This window comes from Microtus ochrogaster, unplaced genomic scaffold, assembly GCF_000317375.1.
Source record: "Microtus ochrogaster isolate Prairie Vole_2 unplaced genomic scaffold, MicOch1.0 UNK3, whole genome shotgun sequence".
NCBI lineage: Eukaryota > Metazoa > Chordata > Mammalia > Rodentia > Cricetidae > Microtus > Microtus ochrogaster.
In genome coordinates, this window is record NW_004949101.1 from 6,244,947 (window position 1) to 6,272,668 (window position 27,722).

General features: G+C 43.8%; 1 protein-coding gene across 1 annotated transcript in view; it reads right to left on the bottom strand.

Annotated features, from left to right (window-relative positions):
- The window catches only part of Macrod2 (MACRO domain containing 2), a 1,889,857-nt gene that overhangs the window by 117,348 nt on the left and 1,744,787 nt on the right, over nt 1-27,722 (bottom strand). The window contains exons 12-13 of the mRNA XM_026788524.1: nt 5,400-5,462; nt 888-956 (exon numbers count right to left, since the gene is read on the bottom strand). Of these exons, the coding sequence (XP_026644325.1) occupies nt 888-956; nt 5,400-5,462 (132 nt within the window). The remainder of the gene's footprint in view (nt 1-887; nt 957-5,399; nt 5,463-27,722) is intronic.

A 27,722-nucleotide genomic window follows, 5' to 3' on the forward strand; every position in this document is an offset into this window, starting at 1 on the left:
GAAGTGGGCATGGAATTGTATATGCCGTCGAGTGAGTATTAAAATGGCAGTGCTATTTTGATGTCCTCAACAGATTCAAAGGATAGCAAGACTTAGTGGCAATGTGCACCTGTTTTCACATCACATCTGACTGAAGAAACAGATTCAAAGTACATTCTGAAGTTCCAAGTAGATAATATGGCTTACAAGACACCATTTGCCCAAATATAATAGTCTAGTCTATCAGTAATACTGGGCTTTAGTAGCTGCTAATGGCAGACATCACAAATTATATCTCCTGGGGAGACTTACCCACCAATTAGGAGGGAGAGGAGAGAAAGGAAGATTTTATTTTCCTTCATGATTCTTTTTAAAAGCCGTTTGCATCCCTGTGTCTCAGCACAGTAACAATTTCTCCTAGTTTTTTTTTCTTTTTGGTTTACTTTGGTCAGCCACATTTTCTCTTAGTGATGGTCCATAGAATGGTCACTTTGCCTCAGGTCTATCTTTATGGATGCCTTTCACATATTTTGAATACTTCTTGAGTTGCCAGGCCTCTGATGGGTGGTCCTCAATGCCACTCTTTGACACGCATGCCCAATGAGAAATGACAAATAACAGAATCGACAAATTCCAGAGTTTCAGATAAACATTTTTCTCTAACCGTACTTTCTCTGCTCCTGCCCTTATTTTACAAACATTATTTTTAGAGGAACACATGTAAATGTATATATAGACTCTAAAGAGGCTCGATGTGGAATGGGATGGAGCAGAGTGGGCGGGATCCTTGTGTTCCAAATAGAGGCACTTAAGAGACTCGAGTTTGTTTGCTGCTTCAGTTTCCCACATAAACAAAACCTACACAGTTTCCTTGTAAGGGTCTGTGGAGTTTGGGTGTGGCCTCATACCTTCATCCTGATGGACTTCAACTATGTCTTCTGAAGCAGGACTGGGCACAGGGGCCGTGTTGACACCATCTATAAAGCAGAGAAAACATTGTCTCAGGCTTACTACCTCAGGCTGTGGCTTTTCCTTCCCTTCAGCTCCCTACCCACCCAACCAACAAAGATGTCAATGTCCTTCACACACCAAATGGTCTTCCGGGGCAGAGGGCTGTGATGCATTTTTTTTTTATCATTAATGAAGCATAAATCTTCACGTGAGACAGAGGCCAATGAACTATAAAACGTGAGCTGGTGAAAACTACTGCCTGTCGACCGTGCTATGTCAGCAACTGCATTTGTATTTTGCTTCCTTATAGCACTTAGGAGTCTAAAGCAAGAAAATTAAGAGTTTAAAGGCAAAAAAAAAAAAAACACAGATTTTTTTTTTTTTTGTGGTGTGTGGTAATATACATCCATGCAAATTTCTACAAAGTGCCCCATATGCGTGATTTTTAGTTGACTTTTTCTTAGCTCAGCACTTCCCAGGATTGCCAATCCACTCGCTGTCCAGCTGGACAGTGCAGTTCCATGGCAGCCAGCACTGTAGTCCAGGAGAAGGACAGTACTCAAAATAGGGTATAGACACACAGGGATTTCATATCACCCAGTTACAGAATGGGGACCAAGGACAGGAAGGACTCTGTCCCCTTCACAGTACCAACTAAGGACCATCAGAGATGATCTCTCCTGCTGGTCTCCTCAGAGTCAGGGGGATTTGGTTCATATTTGGCCTCTGCAATGCTAGATAATTAGCTACTACCATGAAAACAGTAGAATTCGGACCCAAGAACTTATTAAAAAGCATCTTACAACAGATAAAACAATATACACGGTTTTCTTATAGTTACTCGCCACAGACTTAAAGAGAAAATACATAATTCGAGGAAATGTTCTTATTTTCTGGCATGTCATTTGTCCGTGATATATGGTTGTTACTTTTAGGTTGCATCTCTCTTGGAACAGAGAATAACATCTGTAGAAGGTGGATAGTGTGCATGTGTGTGTGTGCGTGTATCACACAGACCATTAACCTTCCCTTTTGGTCACAATACTTTCCCATTTTCTTCTCCCTTCAGAACAAAACTCCCTGAGAAAAGCTTTTGTTACTGTCTTTACTTCTGAAACTCTGCATATGCCACTCAAGTGTTTGTCCAGCAGTCTTCCTAACTCCATCACCTAAGGTGCTAGCATTCTTCCTGTGACAATCTAAAGACTGCCACCACCACCACTCCTGCATTGCTTTCTTTGCCTTTGTTTTCAAGACAGGTCTTCCTACGTGGCCAAACAGTTCTTGACCTTGCCTTCTTCCTGCCTCAGCTTCCCTCTCTGTTGCCATCACTTTCAACTTGACGATTTCTCCCTGTCTGTCTGACTTGACTTCTCAATAGCATTTCCCAGCCCCTCCATGTTTGTTTCAAAGCCATGTCATTGTTCTGGCTGCTTCTGCTTTTCTTTACTGGGGTCTAGACGTCAGTGACACCCCAGCTCCTTTGCCTTTGACATTTGCATATTCTCTAACCCAATAGCCTTCTACTCCCAGACTTTAAATAACCCCCAAAAGGGTTGTGTCTCCTAAAGCTTTAAATGCAGTGTTCACATGCCCTGTATGAGAACTTGTTTATCTAACATGACATTCCATACGGCTGGCTGTACATTTTTTTTCAAATTTATTGATGCAAAAACTAAAACTATTTACTTTTTCAACAAAATGTCTTCCAGTTAAGTGGCCCTATTGTCCCTTCAGACACGGAAGCTATACTCTTAGGACCTAAGTAGGATTCTGCTTTCTCCAATGCATCCCATCCAGCCCCTTTAGCTTGCGTACCCTGTTACTTCTTATTTCTAGAATGTGCCACATTTCAGCCTTTTTGTCTTCCATTTCCAGAATCATCTGTCATCGCTTTCCTGTAGCCATCTTCTAACTCAACCCCTTTGGACCCATTTTCATTCATGGGCAAAATGAGTTCAATAATACATCGATCATTGGTTCCAATATTTAAAACCTTCCACTGAGTTCTCTACATCGTCAAGTCAAAGGACATGCTGTCAGCCCCAGTCTGGTCCTACGATGTCTTACCATGTCTCCCGCTCTAATCTCTTGAGCCCACCCTACTCTGGTCACACGGCACCTCCCCGGCATTGTGAGGCCAATTTCTGATCTGCCCCCTGCATCTGGAATGATCTTTCACCATCTCAGCATTCAGAGCTCATTTTAAGCAACATTCCCTCAGTTGTTTTTTTAGAACGAATTGAAATATTTGCAGTGCACACGCAATGCTGGGGAGGCAATAAACCTTCAATGTAGATTTATTATTGATTCTTGATAAATACTATAGGCCGTTGCATTCGATCTGACGGTGGTGACAGCTGTCAGAACCTGGAAATTATGCTATTTTGAGACTGTGTTTTTTCCATCATGTGGCAGAGACCCGTGGAGTTATGCAATCAACCCCGGCACTGGAAACTATGCTGAAGGAAAGCAGGATGTTTTGGTTTTGGAAACTAACGGCAGGTCAAGGGGCTTTAACAACCAGAACCACATGTTCGGTTGTCAATCTGAGTGAGGAGGCTGCAGAATGACAAGGTGAATGGAGGAGCATCTAGTGACACTGGCCACAGAATCAGGAATGAACCTTGCTGCTGGACTCTGTCAGTCATCCCACCTGGATGAGCAGAGGAGCTACTGAGGAACACAGAGGAGACCCCGTGGTAAAAGGTCAAGAGGCAGCCATTTTGGGTGGTAATGCTTTTGATATCCCAAAGGTGGAGAAGGCGGCTCAGACTTTTGCGGGCTGAACTCACAGAAGGTGGTCACAAAACCAAAATGAAACTATCAGAAAACAACTGATTTAGATGGAAAGAACGGCACTGGTGTGTCTGTCTGTCTGTGTCTCTGTGTGTGCCTCTGTGCATGTGTGCGTGTGCATGCATGTGTTTGTGTGTGTGTGTGTGTGTGTGTGTGTGTGTGTGTGTGCGGTGACAGGAGAAAGGTCAGTGTTGGTAAAGACAGCAAGGAACAGAACATGGAGTGAACAAAACCTATAGAACTTCAACAGTCAGATCATGCATGGTCTTGGTTGCCAGCTGTTGACTGACGAATACATGTCATCCCTGAGCAGTAAAAACGGTGACAGCTTTCCATGTAAGCTGTATCTTCAATACAGTGCAGTGTGTGTGGGTAGAGCCTAGCAACGGTTGGACAAGAACAGTTGACAGTACCAGCAGTTCATTCTGTTCTGAGGAAAGGGCCATGTTTCAGCAAAGGGAGCCGGGTGATCCTGTAACAGGGATGCAGGATCCTTCCTGTCTTGCTTCAATGCTTCTTCTGATTAGCTTTCTGCATGTCTATCTTCCAAGTTACTAATACAAGCTTGCCTTCTGCTGGGCAGTGGTGGTGCATGCCTTTAATCCCAGCACTTGGGAGGCAGAGGTAGGAGGATCTCTCTGAGTTCAAGGCCAGCCTGGTCTACAGAGCGAGTTCCAGGATAGGCTCCAAAAGCTACACAGAGAAACCCTGTCTTGAATAACCAAAAAAAAAAAAAAAAAAAAAAGAGAAAGAGTTTGCCTTCCAAGAATACTCCAAGAACTCCCAAGAGCAATGTGGTGGAAAAACTTATCACATTACCTGGTCTAATTCTGAGAATTCAGCATGTGGCTGGCATAGGAAATAGAGCCCACTCTTAAAAAAAAAAATGCTCCCCCATGGGACTCAATAGAACAGGGTAAATAACTTGGAGATTGAAGGGAAGGGGAGTATTTATATTTTGGCAATAATGCCAGAAGCCATAAAAATTCCTAAGGGCAGAAATGTGTGTGTGTGTGTGTGTGTGTGTATATGTGATAATTCGAAGATGATTTCAATCCCTTTTGAATCTCAAGGCTATTAGTTTAAAAAGCTAAAAGTATACTCTACAGTGTAAAATTTATAAATATTTGATGGACACAGCTGTCTTGTCTTAACGGGGTGATATCAAGAAGGTTTTTGATCTTAGAGCTGTTGGGAGCGAGAGGTTGGGAAGGCTCTACAGCACTATCTACAACCTGCAGAGAAATGGCCAGCCACAAGGCTCTTCAAAATTAAAAGCAAGAAAAACGTCCTGTCCAGTGTGGAGAGAAAGCCTTTTTTTCATTCTCCTCAAATAGATCTAGCTTCCTTTCCCCCCATTTGGCTCAGTCTGCTCTAAGTCATCCAAGGTCTGATGCTGTGGTTCCCATTTTGGCCCGCAGTTCTCAGTGCATCCCGAAGCCCTCTGTTATTACATGAAGGAAATGGAAATTGGAGGGGTGAGTAAGAGCGTGTGTTCTTTATGGGAGCGCCGTCAACTTGGAGTTAAGGAGACTGGAGAGAAGAAGGGAACAGTGGGGTTAATCAAGGAAAAGGGCACAAAGCATTTTCAGGCAATAACATTGAGGAAAGTTGTTGTTCACCTCTGTGGATGAGGCCTAGGAGACTCCTCAAAAGAAACCTGAGCCCACCTGCTTCTTGGCTCTGCCCTTCCGTTTCTCCCGCAGTTGGCTTTTCCTCGGGACCACTCTCATCTTTCAAGAAAACCACAGGGGGAGAAGAAAAAAAAATCAAATCAGTGGCTGAAATATCTCCTTATGGCTAATATGCAACACCGAAATTAATTGCAACCAATGTAGCATGACTCCTGCAAAGCACAGCAGACAGATGAATCAGGGGCGTGAAACAGGAGAATCCCCACATACACTAGCACAGTTATACCCGTCCCTTCTCCATGGATTTGCTAGGGGAATGATAGAGTAAACAATATTCACTCAGTGGTGCCGGAAACATCTCTCTCTCTCTTTGCTGGCCATTTCCAAAAATGCCAAACACGTTTCACTTCCAATCTTCTCTTCTGCTTTGAATTAAGTAGAATTCTCAGGGAAAGGAGCTTGGCTGATTTTCTATGCCTTTTATGCTTTTGTTAGATGTGTGCTTCCAAATTTTTATTTTCACTTATCTCGTATACAGCGGCCTAACACTTCAATGCTATGAAAATTTTTTTTGTTCTGAATTCATTATGTTGATCAATTGTATAGCTCTGAAAAAAAAAATAAAATAAATGACAGTTGCAGTGGAGACTGGCTGCGTGCAATTAATTATTTTTATGTCTTAAAGTATGTTCTAGCTGTGAATTCACGGGTAGGGAAAATATATTTCCAAGGGCAAGGAAAGGCCTGATTTTGTAATTAATTTGGGGGAGATCTCCAAAACACTTTTGAGGGTAGGGAAATAGAAGTGATTACCGTATATAAAGACACAGGAGCAGAGCAGGAAACACAGCAATATACAGAAAACTGAAAATCAGAAGCTCACAATACGAAGTATAGATGTCCGCATGGCCATCTGTCTGGGAGTGCCACCTAGCCCCCTTCTGTGTGAATGTGACCTGTGGGGTCTCTTGTTTGGACCAAGGAGTTGTTGTTAGGTGGGAATACTGTCCTGAGACTTCTAAGCTCTCCTCAAAATGACAGCTTCTGCTTTCTCCTTTTGGAAAGAGCCGTAACTGCAAAACAGTCCAGGATAGACTCCCCTGGACGGAAAGGAACATGGGATCAAGGTCACTGAGCCCTCTCCATCCCTGGCTCTTAAGAAGGCCTAAGCCACCAACATGTATTTGCTTAGAGTATTTTGAGCACCCTCATCTGCCACCATTCATTCTTCTCTGGTTGGATTTGGGCTTTTGCGACAGGGTTTCACTCGGTACCCAGTCTGGCCTTGAACTTGCTCGTCTCAAGCTCCTGTCTCCTGTGTGCGCGGAGGAATGACAGGCCTGTTCTGCACTGCTTGGCTCAGCTTTACTCTGGCTCCCAGTACAAAGGCAGGAGTATGAGACTCCTCCCCACACGTGCAGAGAAGCCTCTACCGAGATAACTCTGAAAAACAATCCTCCAGACAGCTTCAACCCCCGGAGAAGAGCGCAGTCAGTGAATACCTAAATACATCAAGATCTGCTCAGTTTGTTTTGCTTTGCCATCAGACACGAGGGACACCAAGCAATTTTGAATATGAGAAGCTGGGGGGCTTTTTAAACCCACCGCTGCCAGTGAAGTATTCCAAAGCACCACGCAGCTTCTGCGGTGCTCTCTGTTGGAATTCTTCCTGAGGGTGACAGCACCGGGTTTTTTTTTTTTTGTTTGTTTGTTTCTTTGTTTGTTTTTTTGTTTTTGTTTTTTTTTTCTCTTGGGAGGAAATAACCATCATGGTTGTTCTTGTTCCCTTAATAAGGCCAAGTTGGTGGGAGAGCACATGCCAAAAATTTAGCCAATATCTCTCCCCTTCCTCCCTACCACATGGGCTGAGTCGAGCAGGGAGAAAAAAACTGCCAGCTTTTCCCCAACAGACAGACTTCATAACACAGATTTCATAATAGGTCTGAAGTCTGTAGGTGACAGGCTGCCTTCAAAATTAGTCTGGTTCCTGTGTCCCTTAGGGAGTGAGGACAGACAGTGTCCTTAACCGGGAGAGACGGGCGAGGAAAGGAACAAGTAACAGGGATGTGCAGAACTCTTTTCAGAGATTCACGGTCGGACTCCTAAACCCACTGTTCTCGCCCAGGGGCTTGCCCTGCAGGTGGACCTGGGTTTTCTCTGCCTTCCCGTGCAGACATCTCCCTAACACCGACATCTCCCTAACACCGGCATCTCAGCGGCACACTTTTCTTCCCTATCTTAAGTCTCGACTGGTAGTTTTCTATTTGGGTGTTTCTGCACTTGGGAAGCTAGATCACGGACTTCACGGTGTGTTTATCATGGAAGAAACGCATCCTAGAAGTAGGCTTGGATTTGCCACTTGAGTAGCAAGCTAGCAAGCGTGCCCTCAGCTGAAAAGGTTCAGGTTGTTTTTAATTTCGGAGACAATTCACGCTCAAATCCAGCAGGGGGCGCCAATGCAGAAGGCTTGCTTTCAAAGCCCACCGTGCACTCTTGGGCAATTAGACTAGCATGCATCTGGCTGTCTTTTAGAAGGACATCTTGGCTGCCTTCTATCTTTCCATCCATTTTAAATGCTTCCAAGGGGTTAGTTCTTACTGAAAAAGTGGCGCCTGCCGGTGTGTGGAGGGATGGGGGTGGGGAGTCACATCACTCAGTTACACCAGCATTTGGTAAGGAACAGCTTGGTCTGTCTATCTCCACAGGAAACATATAAACGATAAAAAGTTAAGTGGGGAAGGGCATATAAACTTGTGGTTTCTAGAAAGGATTTTAGAAGGGTTACAATAGATGTGACGCAATACCAAAAGGGATGCATCGGGCTATTTTGTTAGCTTAAAAAAAAATCGCATAAAAGCTAGTTTTTAGATAGCTAAATTATCTCAGTTAATATGCACTTAGGATCATATATTCACTCGAGATGATAAATTTCCACAGCCTTTATGTTGTGTGTGATAGGACATTTTACTTTCCCATGCTGAAACACGGAATACCCAGAAAGAATTCTGCTGCTGAATCCTTCCTACTTCTCTAGCGTTATTTCTGACCCTCGATCTTTTAATCCATATTTATTAAGCCTGTGCTATGTGCAAGAGTATATTTCATAAAGTTTAAATGAACAAAATGAGGGGGGGTTCCCCTGCAGCATGAGAGTTCATTTGAGAAGATGGAGCCTGCCACTGGCTGGGCTGTGACAGGACTTCTGTGCGGGTTTAAATCTGTATTGAGGGAGGATCACAAGGGCAGAATCCCAACATGATGGCCATGTGGTGTTACCCTGATATTTTGAATTCCTTCCCCAAGCTGTGTACAGAAACAGGAAGAGAAAGGAAAGTCCAAGGCTGCTACTGGGGAGGCAGTCTGATGTGTACTGTTTGCTGGTAGGCAGATGGCTTTTCTTATATGCAGGCCTTCAGCCTTTCAGATACAAGCAAGTTCGAGTTCAGCACTTTACAGACTAAATTCTTGGTTCTAAATCTTTAGTTTCCCATAACAGGATCATTCCAATGTCAATGTCCTCCCTCTGTGAGTCGAAAACACTTACGCCCCATGGATGCTGGGCTTGGCCATCTGACTGGACTAACAGGATCATTCCAATGTCAATGTCCTCCCTCTGTGAGTTGAAAACACTTACGCCCCATGGATGCTGGGCTTGGCCATCTGACTGGACTAACAGGATCATTCCAATGTCAATGTCCTCCCTCTGTGAGTTGAAAACACTTACGCCCCATGGATGCTGGGCTTGGCCATCTGACTGGACGTGGAGAAGGAAATGCAAGCAGGCAATACCCAAATGTGCTGCTTAACTGTCTTTGTGTCCTGTGCATCCATCGCTTGCTGTGGGAAGAAGATGCCTTGCAGAAGGAGAATGGGGAGTAGGCAGAACAGCCCTCAACCCAAAGGAGAGTCTGAAGTCAAACTTAAGAAATCCATGTTTTAAAATAGAACAATTCTAGCTTATATCAGACATCAGGCGACCAAACTACAACATGCACTGAGTTGTAGTAGGTAACTAGAAGATGGGATAGCTTATGGCATTATTATCATTGTAAGTAACTGATAGTAGTTAAATAATACATCTGATAAGCTTTTCCGTTACCTCTTATTAAATGTTGGCATTCTTTTGTGTATGTTGTAGGCATTTGAAGGTCTTCCTAGTGTGTGTGTGTGTGTGTGTGTGTAGAGTCCAGAGTCAACTCTAGTTTTCTTTTCAAATCATTTCCCCTTCACTTTCTTTGTGTGTGTGTGTGGGGGGGGGTTGTATGTGTGATGTATGATTATCTGTATATGTATGTGCAGATAAGTGTGTCCCTGATGGTCAGAAGCCAGAAGAGGCTTTCAGGTGTCCTGCTCTATCACTCTGTCTCATTCCCCTGATGCAATGTCTCTGACCGAACCTGCAGCTAGACTGGAAGTCAGCAAACTCCAGCGATTCTCCTTCATCTGACCTGAGTGGCATATGTGGCCATGTCAAGCTTTTTACATGGATGTTGGAGCTTTGAACTCAGATCGTCATGCTTGTGCGGCAGGAGCTCTTACCACTGTGCAATCTCTCTAGTCCCCACCCACCTCATTGAGTGATGGAGACAAGGTCTCTCATTCATCTAGACTCCCAGGCCACCCATCCCAGTGGTCCTCCGCTGGAGTTACAGTCGCAGAGTGCTACCTGCAGCCTTTTTACAGAGGATCCACACTTGCCTGCCCTTAACCAACCAATCCTCATTTGTAAATGAATTTAGGCGACATACGAGAGATGATCCTAAAGAGAGTCGCTGTCTTTGGTATGATGGTGTTCATGCTTTGTTTAATTATATAGCAATGTGGTGACAGCTAGCAGGTACTGACTGCTGGCTAATGTCTATTCGGTTTGAATACACCCTGTGAAGAGTACTGCGTTTAACTTAATAACAACCTCAAGAAGGAGGTGTGATCACAATACTTTGCGTAGGGCTACCACAGTGAACAAATAGCCACTGCAAAGGCCCTAAAGACAACCTGTTACTGCCTTCCCGGAGACACAGATAATATTTATTTTATTGCCTAAATATGATGGTTAAATTCAGGGGGGAGAAAAATGCCCAAAATTATACTTTAAAATTTAAGCTGAAGATCTAAGTTGCTCTCTTCTGTGAATTTTCTGAGTTCCCAGAAAGAGTACAAAGAACCCCAACTCTTTTGACACTTAAACCAGGTAGGTTCAGTATTACAATTCTAAAATTTTGTGTTTTGATACCGAAGGTATTTATGTCTTTATACATTGGCATAATGCAACTTTTATCTTAATATAAATATTTATAAGAAGTTTTTTTTTTTTTTTTACAGTGGAATAATTTTAAACGACAAGAATGAGAGAAAGAAGTTTTACTGTGTTTTGGTTTTGGTCTGAAACACTAGGGAGTAAACTGCGGACATAATCACCCCTTTACTATTCCGTCAGCTCTGAACACTTTGGTTTGTGCTCTATACTAAAAGTCCATTCTCTTCCTAACCACGATATGCCCAGCAAGACTTGGAAATGAACACAGAGGACATTCCTCTTACCTAAGCCATGAATCATGCTCAACTTATCCCAGCTTCCCACCGTATCCTTCACAGCCACCTAGGAGTACCTACAGCATGTGGCTGTCACATGTCTTTGCTCTCCTCCTCACTCTGCTCAAGTCTGGTGCCCAGCACCACTCCTGCACCAGATGCCTTAGTTCCAAGAACGTATCTGCCATGGTTAGCTCTGTTCCGTCACTCTAGAACGGAAAGGCTGGACGAAAAGAGGGGAGGGGAAACAGAAAGGAGGAGAGGGCCGGCTAGCCCCAAACCACTCCATTTGGGTTCTGGAGGTGTCATCAACCACTTCATCTAGCTTAGCGGGAAGTCTCCTCGCTGGGTGCCTTGTATTAATGGGAAGCCTCATGACAGTCTTTCAGGAGAAGCAAATGGGTGTTCACCTGGTGCTCCCCCTCTGTGGTTTGTGGCATCTGCTGCTTCTAGCACCTCCTTTTTTAGCACCTATGTGGTTGGCTACCACAAATTCCAGTAAATCCCGCAATAGTCTTACTTTCTTGTCCTCCAGTTTCACTGACACGGAGATCGAGGAGGTGGAAATAAACCCTCCCTGCTCTGGCAGAGTTTGTTTGGAGGTGTTTGGAGGCAGTTTCAGATTATTCTTTTTTTTTTTTTTTTGATTTTTTTTTCAAGACAGGGTTTCTCTGTATCTTTGGAGCCTGTCCTGGAACTCCCTTTGTAGACCAGGCTGGCCTCGAACTCACAGAGATCCGCCTGCCTCTGCCTCCCGAGTGCTGGGATTACAGGCGTGCGCCTTGGCTTCTCTCTTACCATGCAGATCCTTGTGACGTATGCTCACCTACTGCAATGGCTGGTGTCTGACTTCTGGATCGCCCACAGGTGATCGCCCACAGGTGGTGATGAGGGAGTGCACTTCTCAAGAGATGGAGCTGATAGAAGGTGATGGGGATATGGGGATGGTGGAAAGAACCAATGTATTCTTGAGGCTTCCTGTTGGTTTCTGCACACTCCCCGTCTGATCACTTTCACATTCATTGTGCCATTGTGAAAATAGTAGCCAGAGTACAAAAATATGGAAATACCCAACTTTGGACCATAGGCCTTCAAACTGTGTGCTAAATAAACCTTCTTCCTGAATACCCAACCTCAAATATGTTGTCACAACTCTTTGTTATAGAGATGCCCCTTGCTTCAGCACCTAGTAGGTTACCTTAATTCAGTTAGGAGCTCCATACACACATGCCAAGGAATTCAAAGGAAGATGTTGTATTCTTCCCAGGCAGTATTGATTACTTCTGCTTGACATCTATTTCATTTATTTTAGTGGAAAAGGTATCGTGTCCACCTGAGAGTCTGTGCTTGGACTGTACAAAGCTCTAGGGTTTTTTTTTAAAGTCATATTTCTTTAGCATCAGATAATAGTTCCGAAAAAGCAGATGTAATAAAATTTAAGGAGCAAAGTAAATTAGAATCCATCTATTTTTATTCCCACTCTTGGAACCAGGCTCCATCTTCTTTCTCTCCAAGTCTACAGCAATGGCATCCCAAAATGCTTTGCTAGTCCAGCTCTTCTTTCCAACGTCTGTTCTTAGCTTGGAAGCCAGTTCATTTGAAAACGTGAGCTAGGTCATGCAAAGCCTTTGCTCAAAATCTCTGATAGCAAGAGGATCTCTGTTGTGGAGCCCCTAAGGTTTCACTGTACTTGTTTTCTCTTCTCCTGCTAGCTCCTAAGGCTTCTGCTTTAATACACGTTCACATTGTGTTTTATTTATTTTTAAACTAAAACTTCTTGGTGGAGGCTGAGCATGCCCAGAAGCTAAGAAATCATCTGCTACTGTAATCTTTTAAACGTGGGCTCCACGACCTTGAGATATGCATGCTCTTGGTTGTGTTTATAATCTTTGCTTTCTAAGATTATGGTCTTAAACTGAGCACACTCAAGAAAGGGCCTTTGGTGATTTGAATAAGAATGGTCTCCATAGGCTTACACGTTTGAATGTTCAGTCACCAGGGAATGGCAGTATTTGAAAGGATTAGAAGGATTTAGAGATGTGGTCTTTTGAGAGGAAGTATGTCACTGGGGGTGGGCTTTGAGGTTTCAAAAACCCAATCAAAGCCCAGAGGTTCTCTTTCTGCCTACAGATAAGGTTGTAGCTCTCAGTTACTGATCCAGCAGCTGCCTACAGATTGTCATGCTCCCCACCATGATGATAATGGACTAAACCTGTGAAACTGTAAGCAAGCCCCACCCCCCCCAGTTAAGTGCTTTCTTTTATAAGGGTTGCCTTGGTAATAGTGTCTCTTCATAGCAATAGAAGAATGACTAAGACGTATGTACCCCTTAACTGAATATGATCAGGAATGGAATCAATCCTTGCCAGGCGGTAGTGCCACAACATTCAGGGTGGGGGTAGTAGCAGGTAGATTTCAGAGTTTGAGGGCAGCATGGTCTACTACAGAGCAAGTACCAGGACCGCCGGGTCTACACAGAGAAATCCTTGTCTCAAACAAACAAATAGAATGAACCCTTTCTATATAAATATGCATATTCTTTTTTAAAAAGTCCCTTCACCTCAGTCGATAGATGAGAGCATTGCTTTAGAAATAACTCACCCGCTCTCAGACCTGCTTCCTGAAATAAATCTTCAACTCTTGGCTATGAGTGACTTGGCTTTTCATTCACCAAGATGTGTTGATTAGGTTGTGCTCTCCCTCGCTTGCTGCCAGACACATAGGCTATGACTGTTTCTCCAAGACACCAGGAACTCTTCTTTCTACAGCTGCCCTGTCTGCCTAGTCTCCTTCCTGACTAAGACCTCTGAGTCTTTGTTGGAATGTCTCCTTCCGGTTAGGCTACATCAAGCTTCTATCTGAAATCACATCTGTCATGCTTGCGTACTCTTTTCATCATACAGACTCCCTCTCTCTCAGCCATCTATCATTGAATTTGTGCAGGTATCATGTTCATGTTTCCACATGAACACTGGCACTGCTTGGAGGTCTAGTCTATCCAGGCAAGGATCTTTGACTGCTTCATTTCCTGGCATCCACTAAGGATACAGAGTAAGAATATTTTTTGTATTCAACAACTATTTAAGACTTAAATATGGCCTTAGCTGGCCTTGCCTGTCTAGTTCGTGAACACATCAGAAAAAAGGAAAAATTACGCACTTCTAATGTCTTTTGAATACTTATCACATTGGAAGTCCATAAATAATGCGAGGAAGAATTTTTCAAGACATTTGACCCAGATGTAAGAGAGCATCATTTCGTATCCTTGCTAGAACAGTGAGCCAGAGGAAGGAATGCTTTCTCCAGGTCTCTGACTATTTGCATGGACCTTGTTCCAATGTATCTCTCTATAATGATGAGGTACAATTTCCTGGGAAGATGTCCAGTGTAGGGAATGCTGAGCCATGCTTCCCTGCCTGCCTGAAGCAGTCCTACCCCACCCAAAACAAGCACAAAGAGTTTCATGGTTTGGTCTTCAGTCATGGGGTGAGGGAACCTGTGTGTAAAACCATGTCTCAAACAGCATAGTCGCTTATAGAAGGAAGAGGAAATCATGGAACATACTTTTTTACAACATGTATCTGTCAAGGAAGACCTACGTGTGACTTGGCCAAGAAGAGGAAGTACAGGATACTATAGCATGCGTCTATCCCTTCTAAACATTCTGCATAATGGCAGAGAGCCAGGTTCTGAGTAAGGGGTCACCAACTACGTGGAGAAAAATCGAACTTCATGGCATTTTAACACCAGCGATGTGACCCTGGCACACCCACTAGGTGTAAAAACAGCAGAAACCAATACACTGGAGATCTATTTTCAATATCACATGAGCCCCTAATAGCTAACATATGGTTCCACATATGGCACGTTGATACAGATATTTTTATTCCGATAGGGTTAGCTTTGAATTGAAGGATTTCTAGGTATTTTACAAACCCAATTCAGCAGCACAGCTTTCCCAGGGGAAGTTGTGGAGCCTGTAGAGACACATGGCATCCTGCACACAATCAAGACCCATTAAGGAATGATAATAATAAGAAAATAGCAACGTGCCATTTTAAAAGAAGCTAGTGAATGGAAAGTAAGCAGTGTCCCCAAAGTCTTTCAATGAGTTGTTGGAGCTAGTGAGATCAGAGGTCAAATTACGCTAGCATATGCAGTCATTGTGTTGGGTGACCTATGTTGGAGAAGCAACCATATATGACACCCATTCTCACAAAGTCGCTAACCTGGTCTCTACTCCATAGCTGTGGAAGCTGTGACAAAAGTCAGGTTTACTATAGCAGCCTTCCAGTGGAACTTTCTCCCCTCCCCCATGCCTTCTCTGCAGTTGTGTTTTTCCATTAACTTCAAGCCCTGAGGTTACATACCCTTCCAAAACCTATACTTCTCCATATTGTCATTTCTGTTCCTCCATCAAGACAACCAGTGTGCCTACACATTTGTTTCAAACAAGCACACATTGTACTCTGTGCAGATGTCAAATTCAGAATTGGCAAAAGCATGCAGGGTTTTTTTTTTCTTCCTTTTTCTTTCTTTCTAATTTGCCGAAGACTGTGAAGGATATAAAGACTGTCTTTAAATAGAACCATCATCCCTTGAATAGATTCAAAAGCTGCTAGTTATCTTTATCATCAATTAATGTTTGCCGGGTACCTACGAAGTTCAAGATGCTGGGGAAGGAATAAATTAAGTTCTTTGGGAAACAAAATACTGCCCAAGACGGGTGGGAGAGCTTCATGCGATGTGTCTGTCTACCTATACAACATGGAAGTGAAGCGGGGGCAGATGGGGTAGAAAAAATCACAGACTTGTTTTGTCTACACACACCTGCATGAGTGCTGAGTGTTTGATGAACGAGACTGCCTAACCTAGTTCAGTGCTGCCTTTCCCCCGGATTGCCTTGTTCCCACGGTCCCTTGGGACCTCACTGACATTGGATACACACGTATGAGCGCTAGTTTCCTTGTGAGGCTGCTCCAGAGGGAACTTCTTTTGAACACTGAATAGCCTAATTTATGCCCTCTTTGGCACAACTGAATACACATGTATCTAAGATGGTGGGCATCCCAGTGTTATTCTCAAAGGTAAAAGCCTTCGTTTTCATGCTATTAGAACTTTTTCTTTCATAATATGTGCCCCTTCTGTGGTGAACCCCACAAGTGTAGGTGGAAAGGAACATTTTAAGGTAACCCTTGGAGTTTTCTGGTGTACGATGGGAGTGATATATCAAAATTGAATCCGGCCTTAATAAAAATATGCCCTCACAGAGTTGCTAATCCTATAGAGTTCACAACCAACCAAGGTTGACTAACAGTTACAGAAGAGAAATTCTTTATTTGCTTATTTTCTCACCTCTAAAAATTGTTGAAATTCAATAATGGCTTAGTGTAATTCAATTTTCATCTGAATCTGATATTGTATAGGAATGAGTTTCCACACACCCTTCCTTTCGCATCACTTTAAAGTGAGGTTACACTACATGAGATTGGTACCATGACATCTTGAGCATCGAAACTCACAGACCCCATCCTCGCATAAAACAATGCGATTTTTGTATTTCCTGTGCAGGCATCCTGTGCGTTACAGAGTTTCTAGATGACTTTGCTACCCAATACAAAGTGAAGGCTATGGGAATCGCTGCTATACTGTTTGGTTTAGGGAATAATGATAAAAAGGAAACGATGCCAAACTTGCTCAGTGGAGATGTAATTCTTCTTTTTAGTGGAGTCTGAAGCTGCAGAACCTGGGGATATGGGGAGTACCTATAATTTGCAATCAGAGAAACTATATAGCTTTAGACAGAAACGCCAAAGCCGAGTTTGTATATAATCGGGGTTTAGGAGTCTGTCTTCCCTCTAAGTCTCATAATGTCCTTCTACGGAAGTCACTTAGAGCTTACTGGAGCTAGAGATGGGGTTTGCAAATGTTACCATGGCCCAGAAGCCCTAGGCAGGCTACTTTCAGAGTATATTGCTGAATGGTGCTTTGGCGGAGTAGGGCTGAGGCCTGAACCTTTGAGTGTCTAAAAAAAGACATCCTGGAGCCGGGCGGTGGTGGCGCACGCCTTTAATCCCAGCACTCAGGAGGCAGAGGCAGGCGGATCTCTGTGAGTTCGAGGCCAGCCTGGTCTACAAGAGCTAGTTCCAGGAGAGGCACCAAAGCTACAGAGAAACCCTGTCTGGAAAAACCAAAAAAGAAAAAAGAAAAAGACATCCTGGGTGATAACCCAAGGCTGTTATGGGTGGGTTGTCACTCTTGAGAAACACAGGCTCTAATGTGTTACCTAGTAAGAACAGACGTTATGGTATGCCGTATCTCTCATTCAGCAAACACGGCTATGGGCAGCTGACTCAGGTCCATGTTTACATTGCTCAGGCTCTAACCTTCTGAAGCTTTGTAGCCATGAGTTTAGTGATCATTTGAGAATGTAATAGTTACTTAGTTGAGAAGGTTAGATGTTTTTCAAAATTAATGTGTAAAATTTGCATTTTCACTAAAATTTTGCATTAGCAGTCTTAATTAAATCATTTTTGTTTAACATATGTTTAAAACCTTTGAGTAGAGGGAATCCTTCTGAAGAGAGGGAGGAAGGATTGTAGGAGCCAGAGGGGTCAACAAAACCCTCAGAATCAACTAACGTGGGCTCATAGGAGATCATGGAGACTGAACTAACAACCAGGGAGCCTGACTGGTACTGACCTAGGTCCTCTGTATATATGCTACCGTTGTGTAGCTTGATCTTCTGACGGGACTCCTAACAGTCGGAGCAGGGGCTGGTTCTGACTCCTTTGTTGACTTTTGGGAATCTGTTCCTCATACTGGGTACTGGGTCACCTTGCCCAGCTTTAATACAAGGAATACAAGGTCAGGTACTTAGTGTTTTTGGTTTTTGTGTGTTTGATTTTTGAGACAGGGTTTCTCTGTAGCTTTGTAGCTTGTCCTGGAACTAGCTCTTGTCAATCAAGCTGGCCTCGAACTCACAGAGATTCATCTGCCTCTGCCTCCCGAGTGCTGGGATTAAAGGAATGCACCACCACTGCCCAGTGCCACATGCTTAGTCTTATTGCAACTTGATATGCCATGTTTTATTGATTCTCATGGGAAGCCTTCCCTTTTCTGAATAGAAACAAAAAGAAGTGAAGGGGGGGGCAGATAGGAGGTGGGAGGAGGGACAGGGAGTAAAGGAGCAAGGGGAAACTGCAGTCAAGATATAGAATAAATAAATTAAACAAACAAACAAACCTTTGAGTGAAACTTTCTGGAGCTCCTGCTCTCTTAGAGACTGAGTTGGGGATTCCAGACACAAATACTAAATTGGGCAAGAAAACATCTCTTCCAGAAGCCTATAAGGAGACACAGGAGGGGCCTAGAACTTCTGCTATGTTTGCCAATTGGTATACTAGAGGAAGTAGCCAGGGCTGTACACACTCTTAGGATGAGCTTCCAGTTCCAATCATGAGCAGGGAAACGGTCTCAGGGGAGGTACTACCTTACCCAAGAAAACCTTTGGTCACCGAGCAGAATTTTCTCAACATTTAGTCTCTGTCATACTCTGTCCTTTAGGACTGTGACAGCCACTGACCACATATGGCTATTTGGCATTTAAAACGTACTAGGTCAAACTGGGGTGTCCCATAAATATTAAATACATGCCAGATACTGAGAACAATGTGTTGCAATGACATTTTACACACACACACACACACACACACACACACACACACACACACACACACACACACACACACACACACATTTAGATAAGACATTCTAGTTCTGCAAAGCAAAAATGAATTTCAGTCAGGTGCCCTCCTGCCTGAGCCTTCCCAGGGCTGGGATTCCAGAGGTGTATCAAAGCTTTTTTTAGTTTCTCAAATGGCTTTTCAAAAGTTAAAAATGACATATGCATTTGTGAGTCACTGTGTCTTCCTATCTCCTGTCATCGCTTGAAATACAACTGGCGAGGGGGAAAGTGGCGAGCTGAGAGGCCTGAGGGACAGATGGATATTGTCTCTCAAGCTGTCCCTCCCTCGCTTCTTGCCTCTAATTTCTGTGGGTGCCAGTGACTTCTCCTTATGAACCTGCTGCAGGAGGGTTTTTGTCTGGTCTCTAAGGGAAGCTTGTTTTGTTGATCTTGAAGTGGGGGCAGGGTATCCAGTACCCAGAGGCGGGCTACTCAATGGGATGGAGTAGTGGGGCGAATAAACAGAGCCAAGCATTCATGCCCCATTCGCAGAGCAACTCTGAGGTCTATGTGTGCATCCCCCAGCGTCTGAAGAGCACTGAGACCTAGCTGTCCCTGCAATGTTCTTTGTCCCTGTGACTGTTTTGTTTACCTTTCCTCCCCTATCTCACCCCCCCCCCCATTCTCCTGCTGGAAATTCCTGGGATCGGAGCTGTTCTTGAATTCTCACCTCCAGAGCGTGCTTCAGGTAGACCTCATCTAAGAACATTTTAAACCAAACAACTGCACAACAAGATTATTCCCAATCATGCTAAGTACTGATGATGGCAAATGCAGATTGCTAATTGGTTCTTGACAAGATCGCCTGAGAGCTTCCCTGTGAAAGTGGAGTTTAATTTGAGGATCCTAAGGCTCTTACAAAGTAAGACGATCAGTAGAACTTCATTCGGTAGAAGCGGCGGAGTGGAGGAGGGGCGAGGGGCGAAATGGGGGACAGAGACAACAGATCATGCTTCAGGTGGAATAAAGTGCACATGGGAGGATCTCATAGAAAAGGACCTTAAGATTTTTGAAGACTTGAGAGGAGCCCATGGGATTGGAGTGCAGACAGGAAGTGCCACAGATAGGCCTAAGTGAAAGAGGAAGTGGATGAGGAGGAAGTGGGAGGGGGGTATTTCATGGGGTAGGAAACAAAACCTTGAGATCATACATGCTTGGGGATGTACAGTAATTCAGCATATTTAAAGGACCTGCCACGCAGGAAGTGGAGGCAGAAATAAGGTCAGGCGAGCAAGGGGCGTTGTTAGAAGGGACTTCCTATCTTCTGGTGGGATGGTAGGAGGGAGCTGTGGAAGAATTCCCTTTCACGTGGTAACAGCTATGTTGAGTCTGTATGTGAGCAAGGTGGAGAGAAAGAGCAGCTAGATCAAAGCTCCCTTGGAACCAACTAAAATCTGTCAGAGGAAAAATGACAGAGGCCTGAGAGGAAGAGGCGGCACGTGAAGCAAAAAAGCAGGATGGATTATGGAGACATTCCGGAGCAGAATCAGTAGCTTTGGTGAGTGTGTAAATGGAAATATGTAAGAGAGATGACACCAATGTCTATATGGAAATTCTGCATTGACACTCATAAGAATTTCATCATATAGCTGTAACAAGTGTTCTGTTTTCCTGGCACCAAGGTCATGTTCCAAGGTCAGCAGCAGATCAGATCTTCTGCAGCAAGCAGGGAGAAGACACCATGACAAGCCTGTCCCATAGACTTGACTGGTCTTCATATTACATCACCATGAACTCCACCCCAGCAGTAGCCTGGAAAACTAAAGATGGGAAGCTTGGAAGCAAAGGGTGACAGGCTGGTTTATCATCAGACTTCTAGCAGGTGTATTTTAATAGAAAGAGAGGCAGACTAGATGCAGAAAGGAAGCTCAGCAAGCATCCGGGGAGATGCTTGCTGCCATGGAGAGCAAGCGTGGTAGCACCTGCGAGTTTGGATAACCAGCACCTCTATGAAAGGCTAAGTAAGGCTGAACAAGCCTGAAATCCCAGGGATGCCTGAGAGGCAGAGACGGGAAGCTCCTGGAGGCTCGATGGTCAGTCAGTGTTGCCAATCAGTAAACTCTAGCTTCAGTTAGTGATGCTGGCTCACAAAGTAAGTCAGAGAAAGGTAGAGGAAGAGGCCCATATGTGCCTCCCTGGGTGTAAACATGAGTATGCGCACCCAGCCCTCCCACGTGCACACACACACACGCACATATCACACACACTAAAAATAAGAAATGCGAAACTTGATATGGTATCTTTAACCCAGGGAAGCAAGCAAGTGGCAGTCACTCTTGTACGGTTATGCTACTTACAGATATTCCTGGTTAGATTTTCTATTTTTTCCTTTTGGGACCTTGTCATGGTTATACATTTTGACTGATGGTTTGAGACAGTTGCTTCCAATATCTGTTCTCTTTCTGTCGCAAATAGGAATATATCCTATTGCTATCCCTTGGGGCCTGCCTCAGCAAAACGGACAACAGCACACATTCTGTGATTTCCAGACCGATTATGGCTCCCTCTTCCCTGTCTCCAAGGCCACACAATTTATTCTTCACCAAGCTGTGCTTCAAAAATCAGCTGTCCTTTTCAGTTTAGTATAAATTACTTTCATTTTGTAAAAAATCTGTCACCTCTTCCAAGACTACTAATAACACTAATTATCCAGTCTTTATACATATATACATATATATTATAATAATTCTAAAACTACTATATAAAGTAGGGAATTCTAGGCTTACCTGATCTAAAAATTTACTCAAAAATTCTCATTAGGAATATATTCCAAAAAGAATCATATTGGTGTCTTATTTTGGATTTGATTTTCTATTTGTTTGTTTTGGGTCATTATATTTCCCTCCAATACTCTGTCTTTTCCCTATGTGAAGGCAACACTTGCAGTAACGAATCTTTTCCAGGATATAAATAAACCCCCTATCTATCTATCTATCTATCTATCTATCTATCTATCTATCTATCTATCTATCTATCTATCTATCTATCTGTAAGGTGAGTGCTCTACTATTGAACTCTACCCATGACTTCACTAACCATATTTTAAACAGCAATTTGTCAACAGACTCAAGGACTAGGAAACATTAGTTGAAGGTGGCCATATCAACACAAATATCAGAAACCACATCAAAAGACAAATAACATCTGCCTCTTCTTGCCTGGTGGTACCATGGGCCCCTGCCAGTATGGGCAGCACTGCATACATGAAAAGACATATGGATCTCCAGCGCAGGAATATTCTGGCATGTTCTTTGGTCTTGCTGCCAAATTGGTCAATTTACAGAAGTCTGCCCTTATCAGATGAACTCTTTTTGGATAACTGTAAAGGAATTCCAGCTGTCTCCTCTCCACAGAAATATGTTTGGTGAATAAAAAAAGAAAAGGCATCAGACTGGCTCGTGATCAATGAAAAACATCTCTGCAAGTAATGGCACTCATTGAAATGGCTTGCAGTTGCTTCATGAACCCCTCTCATGGATCCTGGGGCAAACTGATGAATGTGCGGGGCTCCTTTGGTCATAAAGAGATAGAAGTCATTAAGTGGCCAGGAACAGTGCCCAAAACAAACAAACAACCAACACACACACACACACACACACACACACACACACACACACACACACACACACACACACAGCTCACTCAACAGCCCTTCAGCCACCCCTTGAGGAAGGAAGGGTTTTCGGACTTCCTGTCTTCTTTACAGTTTGCTTATGAGATTAAATCACCTCTCTCCATTTTCATTGCTGCTGTGGGAAAATTCTTGTCTTGATGGGACCAGCACTCCATTTGATGGGCCCTCCAGAAGACCTATGCAAAGTATACGGCCCTAGTTTTGAACCTTTGTGTTACAAATAAGAGGTTGTTTGTGGAAATTGTGAGCAACAATTGCAATAATGCTGTCCTGTAACTGCACATGCCAATTAAAAACTAATCAGGAAGAAGCAAGGGACTTTCCCATCACATGACAAGTATTCAAACATACACACACACTCTCTGAACACTTCAAATAGATGGTGAGGGTATATTCTCCTCAACACCAGGCTAAGAGAGGTAGGATCAGGGTCACCAACAAAACCAACTCATTAGAGAAAGGAACATTATATATTTGAGGCTAAAGATGACCCTTTAAAGTTTATCTCATTAAAGCTAATTAAATTATACTTTTGCTCAGTTTTAATTATAGCTAATAATTAGTCCTGTACAGAAAAAAGTTAAGAGGGTTAAATAAAGATTGAAGAGTACAAACCGATATGTGCCTCATTCATTGACCCTTTTAATTATTCAGTTAGACCCTCCTGCTCTTGGAAGAGTTGGCCAGTCTGGGCAAGGTTTACATGAAGCATCTCAAGTTGAAAAATCTGGGGTGTTCTGGACTTGGAAATCAAATAGGAACGTGTCGTTACTTAGCTAGTCTGTAAAACACTAGTTTTTTTTTCTTTTTTCTTTTTATTGAGAAAAAAAAATTTCTGCCTCCTTCCAGCCTCCCACTCCTCTCCCCCTCACTCTCAAATCTGAAGAGCAGTCAGGGTTCCCTGCCCTGTGGAAAGTCCAAAGTCCTCCCCCCTCCATCCTGGTCTAGGAAGGTGAACATCCAAACTGGCTAGGCCCCCACAAAGCCAGAACAAGAAGTAGGATCAAAACCCAGTGCCATTGTCCTTGGCTTCTCCTTCTGCAGGGCTGTCTTTCTTACACACGCCCCCCCCCCCCCCAAGTTTTCGTTTTCTGCAAGGTCCTTTGCTCAGGAACAGTTTTCTGCTCCTACACTAAGGCTACCCACCCAGAGTGGCGAGAGCCTACCTATGGGGCAGGCCTCAAGGACCTCCGGTAAGGGAGCACAAGCACAATAAAAAGACAAACACTAGTTTCTATTCGCTGCTTTGAGTCTCTTTCAACTTCATCTCTTCCTTACCTCTGCATGCTCTCATTAATCATGTATGCATCTTAGCAGAGCTTCTTTTGTAGACACATGGGCTACATAATACAGCAAAATTAAATGGCAGTTACTTTTAATTTTAATTTGGTTTTAAGAATTTTAATGTAAGTGGCTTTAAAGATATAGGATTCTCTTCTCTCTCTCTACCTCTGTGTGTGTGTGTCTGTGTGTGCTCACACACCCAAACACACCTGATGCTCATTGTCTCCCTTTAAAAAGCAAATTCGACACAAGTTCCCAACATCATAGAAAACCTCTCTGTGCCAATGTTTAGTGAACAGAAGGAAGTGCTTACGAACTGTCCATCCATTCGTCTCCCTGTGGTTGGAGGTTACTGCTGTTCACTTGATGAATAGAAGCTCAAAATGTGTTCTCGGAGAGGCCATCAGCTGCAGGTCTGTAATTCTTTCCCGACAGGACCACATCAGTCATCTTACCTACTTTAATTTCTGAACCTGTTCCGTCTCCCTGAAGACATGCGAGAAATCCTATGTAAAACGTACCCAACCCGAAAGAAGGACTCCCAAGCTCTTTACCTAGAGTAAGATAAATTAGATCTCTTTCGGTCACTTGAAGAGTGTGGAAAGGAGGGGTTCTCAGTGAGCTGGGGCGGTGCAGAGACACACAACTAAAATACTTTCAAGGACAGCCTGCAGGGCTCTCTGAATTCTGGAAAGCAGTGGTCTGCAAACTGTAGCCTGGAGCCTTGGCTTAGCACATACAGCTGGCAAGCTAAGAAGGCATTTTACGTTTCTAAAGGGCACAGATAAAAAGAAAGAAAAGCACAGACAGACCATACATGGCCTGCAAAGATTCCTTCCTATTTGATCCAAAATGTGCTGACCACTGCTTCAGAGCGAGCTGATAAAGCCATAGAAGCTGACTCAGCTTAGGAAACAGCACGCATGAACTCCTTGTTGTGGGGGGTGACAGCCCCTGTGATACAGGATTGACTTGGACCTCTCTAAAGATAACCTTCAGCCGCCTCCTGTCTACCAGTGACATCACTTTCTGCAAACTAGCATCATCCCCAGGTTTTCACTGATTGCAAAACCTTAGATGGGATTAGAAAGGACATTTGAGCTTAAGTCAGTCAAAGGATTTATATTTGAGTAAACCTCAAAGGATCCTGGGCCGAGACACAGCCAGGAGGTAAGATGTCTTGGGACAGAAAACAGGAAAGATGCTTGGGATAATGGTAGTTTTAAAAATCTGCCCCCAAAACCTTAGATACTCCTTCAAGAGAGGGAACTCTCCAGTTCCTCTATGATGCAATTATAGGTTTAGTTCTAATTAGCAGAAAGCAGCCAGAACCATGGTAAGCTACACTTGCAATGAGATGACAAAGTGACTGCTAACTCTGTCTGCTGCATGCTCCCACACCCACTCCTCTGCTCTAAGGTAGGCGAGCCACCATCCCAAGGTTAGATATTCGACATCAGCATAAAGAGAGGCCTATATACCAAGGGAGTTAGCTTTCCTAACACCAGCCCGTGAGAAAGTGTCAAGACTCAGGCACCCACAAGACAGGGACGAGGAGACTGAGACAAGCATGGGTATGTGAAACTGAATAGACCAGGGATTTCATGTTATCCCTTCTCATCAGTCCTGAGTGCAAAGGACCAAACACATTTTAATACATTTTTGGCGTTTCCCTTCCTCCTGCAACATTGGTAGACTACATTTCGCCATGATCAGTGTAGTTTACCATGTCTGGGAAATCCTCAAGAAAGCTGATTTTTACATTCGAAGCTCATAGCAACCTGATCACGCCTACAGAGAACTACCTTCCGGTGAAGCAAACTGCTCACCCGTGGCATTCTCCCTTCTTTTCCTGCCTCACCTCCCACTTCTTCCTTTTCATCTTTAATCATCAGGTCACCAGTCTCTCTTCTGCCTGCTGCCATTTTTCTTGGTCTTTGGGACATCGCTGCAGAGGACATCTGTCTGTCATTGCCTTCCTACCACTCTGATGCCCCTATGCCTTCAGCTCAGAGCTATAGATGTGGGTGTAACTCCTTGGAATGGGGCTTCCTCCTTCTTGTCCAAGTGGGAAAGAACAGGAACCAGTGCAAGATGAATTCCCAACGTGACCCCTACTGAGCCTGGCAGCCAGGGCTGTGTAGGTCCCGCCACTGCTTGTTGGGTTCCCATCTGTTGACCATTTCCTGCGACTTAGTGTGAAGCTGTGATATAATAGAAATAAATATCTGGCCTTTGTCACCAGCTTCTGGTACAGAGTCCCCAAATCTTTTTTAATTATCTGACTGACAGGAGCATCTTCTGCTATTCCCAATAAGCTAGTTGAGTCAAACCTGAGTTTATGTTAATGAAGCGACTCTTGGTTGGGTCCCTGAGTAGTTTTAGGACATTGGCTGGTTACTAGAGGAACAAATCACTTGACAAAAAAGTTACAACTTTCAATCCTGCCCCTTGACTTCTGGGGAAGGAAGGCGGTTGGCAGTGATTTAATCAGTCATGCCTATGCCAGGGAACCACCATTAAAGTCCTAAACACCATGAGCCAGAGAATTCCTGGTTGACGGGTGCATGGTGGGTGGAGTCTCAAGTCTGCAGAGACAGCATTCTTCCTGCCCGCCCCCAGGATCATTCAGGCCCTCCCCCAGGAACTGTTTTACCTGGCTGTTTCTATTTGTCCTCTCTAATAAATAAGACAGTAGACGGCTTGTGCTAAGTTCAGGAGTCAATGTTGCAGATTATTAGCCTAAGAGGGGCTGTAGAACATTCTTTGAACCAGCACAGTCCTGCAGCTGCTGTGTTGAGGGGGTAGGATGGGGTGGGGTGGGGTGTGGGTGTGGGTGTGTATGGGGAATGGTGGCAGAAACTACCTATGTTCATACTGTTCCTGGATAGGCGGTGTCAGACTTCAGAAGAACTGTAGGAAAGTCGGTTGATGTTTATGGAGTTAGAAGATAGTTTAAAAGTCTAAAGCAAACAGATAAGCGAACAGAAAACACCATTCTTGTGATGTTTGACTTGGTCAAGTACAGAGGATTTGGCCTGATGCCTGGGAATGTGAGATCTTTGTTTTCCTCACCAAAAAACCACAGCGAAGTAGATGCTATCTTTGCCTCATTTCAAATTTTAAATATTTTCATTTAACAAATTTTCCTGTTTGTTTCTTTTTGAGAAAAGATAGCTTTGGCTTTTTGAAACTGACTGCGTAGACCACGCTGGCCTTAAACACACAGAGATACCCTGCCTCAAGAGTGCTGGGATTAAAGGGGCTCCACCTCCCCCATTTAATTAAAAATTTAATAAAAGTGAGGATTTAGACTTGGCTCATATTTGAATACCACACTTTCTTTGCAGCATTAAAAACCCACAGTGACACATCTCGCATCCTTTGCTGTTTTGCAGCAGCCTGAAATGACCTTCACCTCCTAAAGGTCATTGTTAATACAAAGGACCGAAATCGCTGTGAAGCAGATTGAGCCAAGCCCAGATCTCACTTGCTGGGGTCATTTCCTATCCCAGAACGGAAATATTTCAAAACGTCAATTCCACAGGAGGCACCAGGCCTAATTAAGGAGGAGGCTGAGGTTCCCGGCACCTGTAGCCATCATACGCTGCTGTGGGAAACTATGTGTTGTCAACTCACACAGGAGCCTTTTATGCCGGGAAGAATCCTTTACCCGACAATTTTTGTTAGTGAATTCCTACCCTTCGCCCCAGGAGCAAGCAGCACACTTCAGTCAGGAAAGCCGACTTGTGGTTACAGGCACAGCAAGGCTCTTTATCACTTCCTTGTTCATTTACTCATTCTTTTGGCCACCTAAAAATATTTACTATAAAATACTCTAAGGCAGTGGTTCTTAACCTGTATGTCCAGAGCCCTTTGGAAAACCTCTGCCTCCAAACATATTTATGTCAGGTTCATAACAGTAGCGGAATTACAGTTACAAAGTAAAGTCACCACAAATTGAGGAGCTGTGTCTTTCAAAGGGGTGCAGCATTAGGAAGGTTGGGAACCACTGCTCTGAGGGCGTTCCCTTTCAGAGGAAATATAGATGAGAGTCTGTGTTTACTTCTGTGCTCTGCACAGCTTTTTAGTCTGCCTTCCTTCCTTCCTTCCTTCCTTCCTTCCTTCCTTCCTTCCTTCCTTCCTTCCTTCCTTCCTTCCT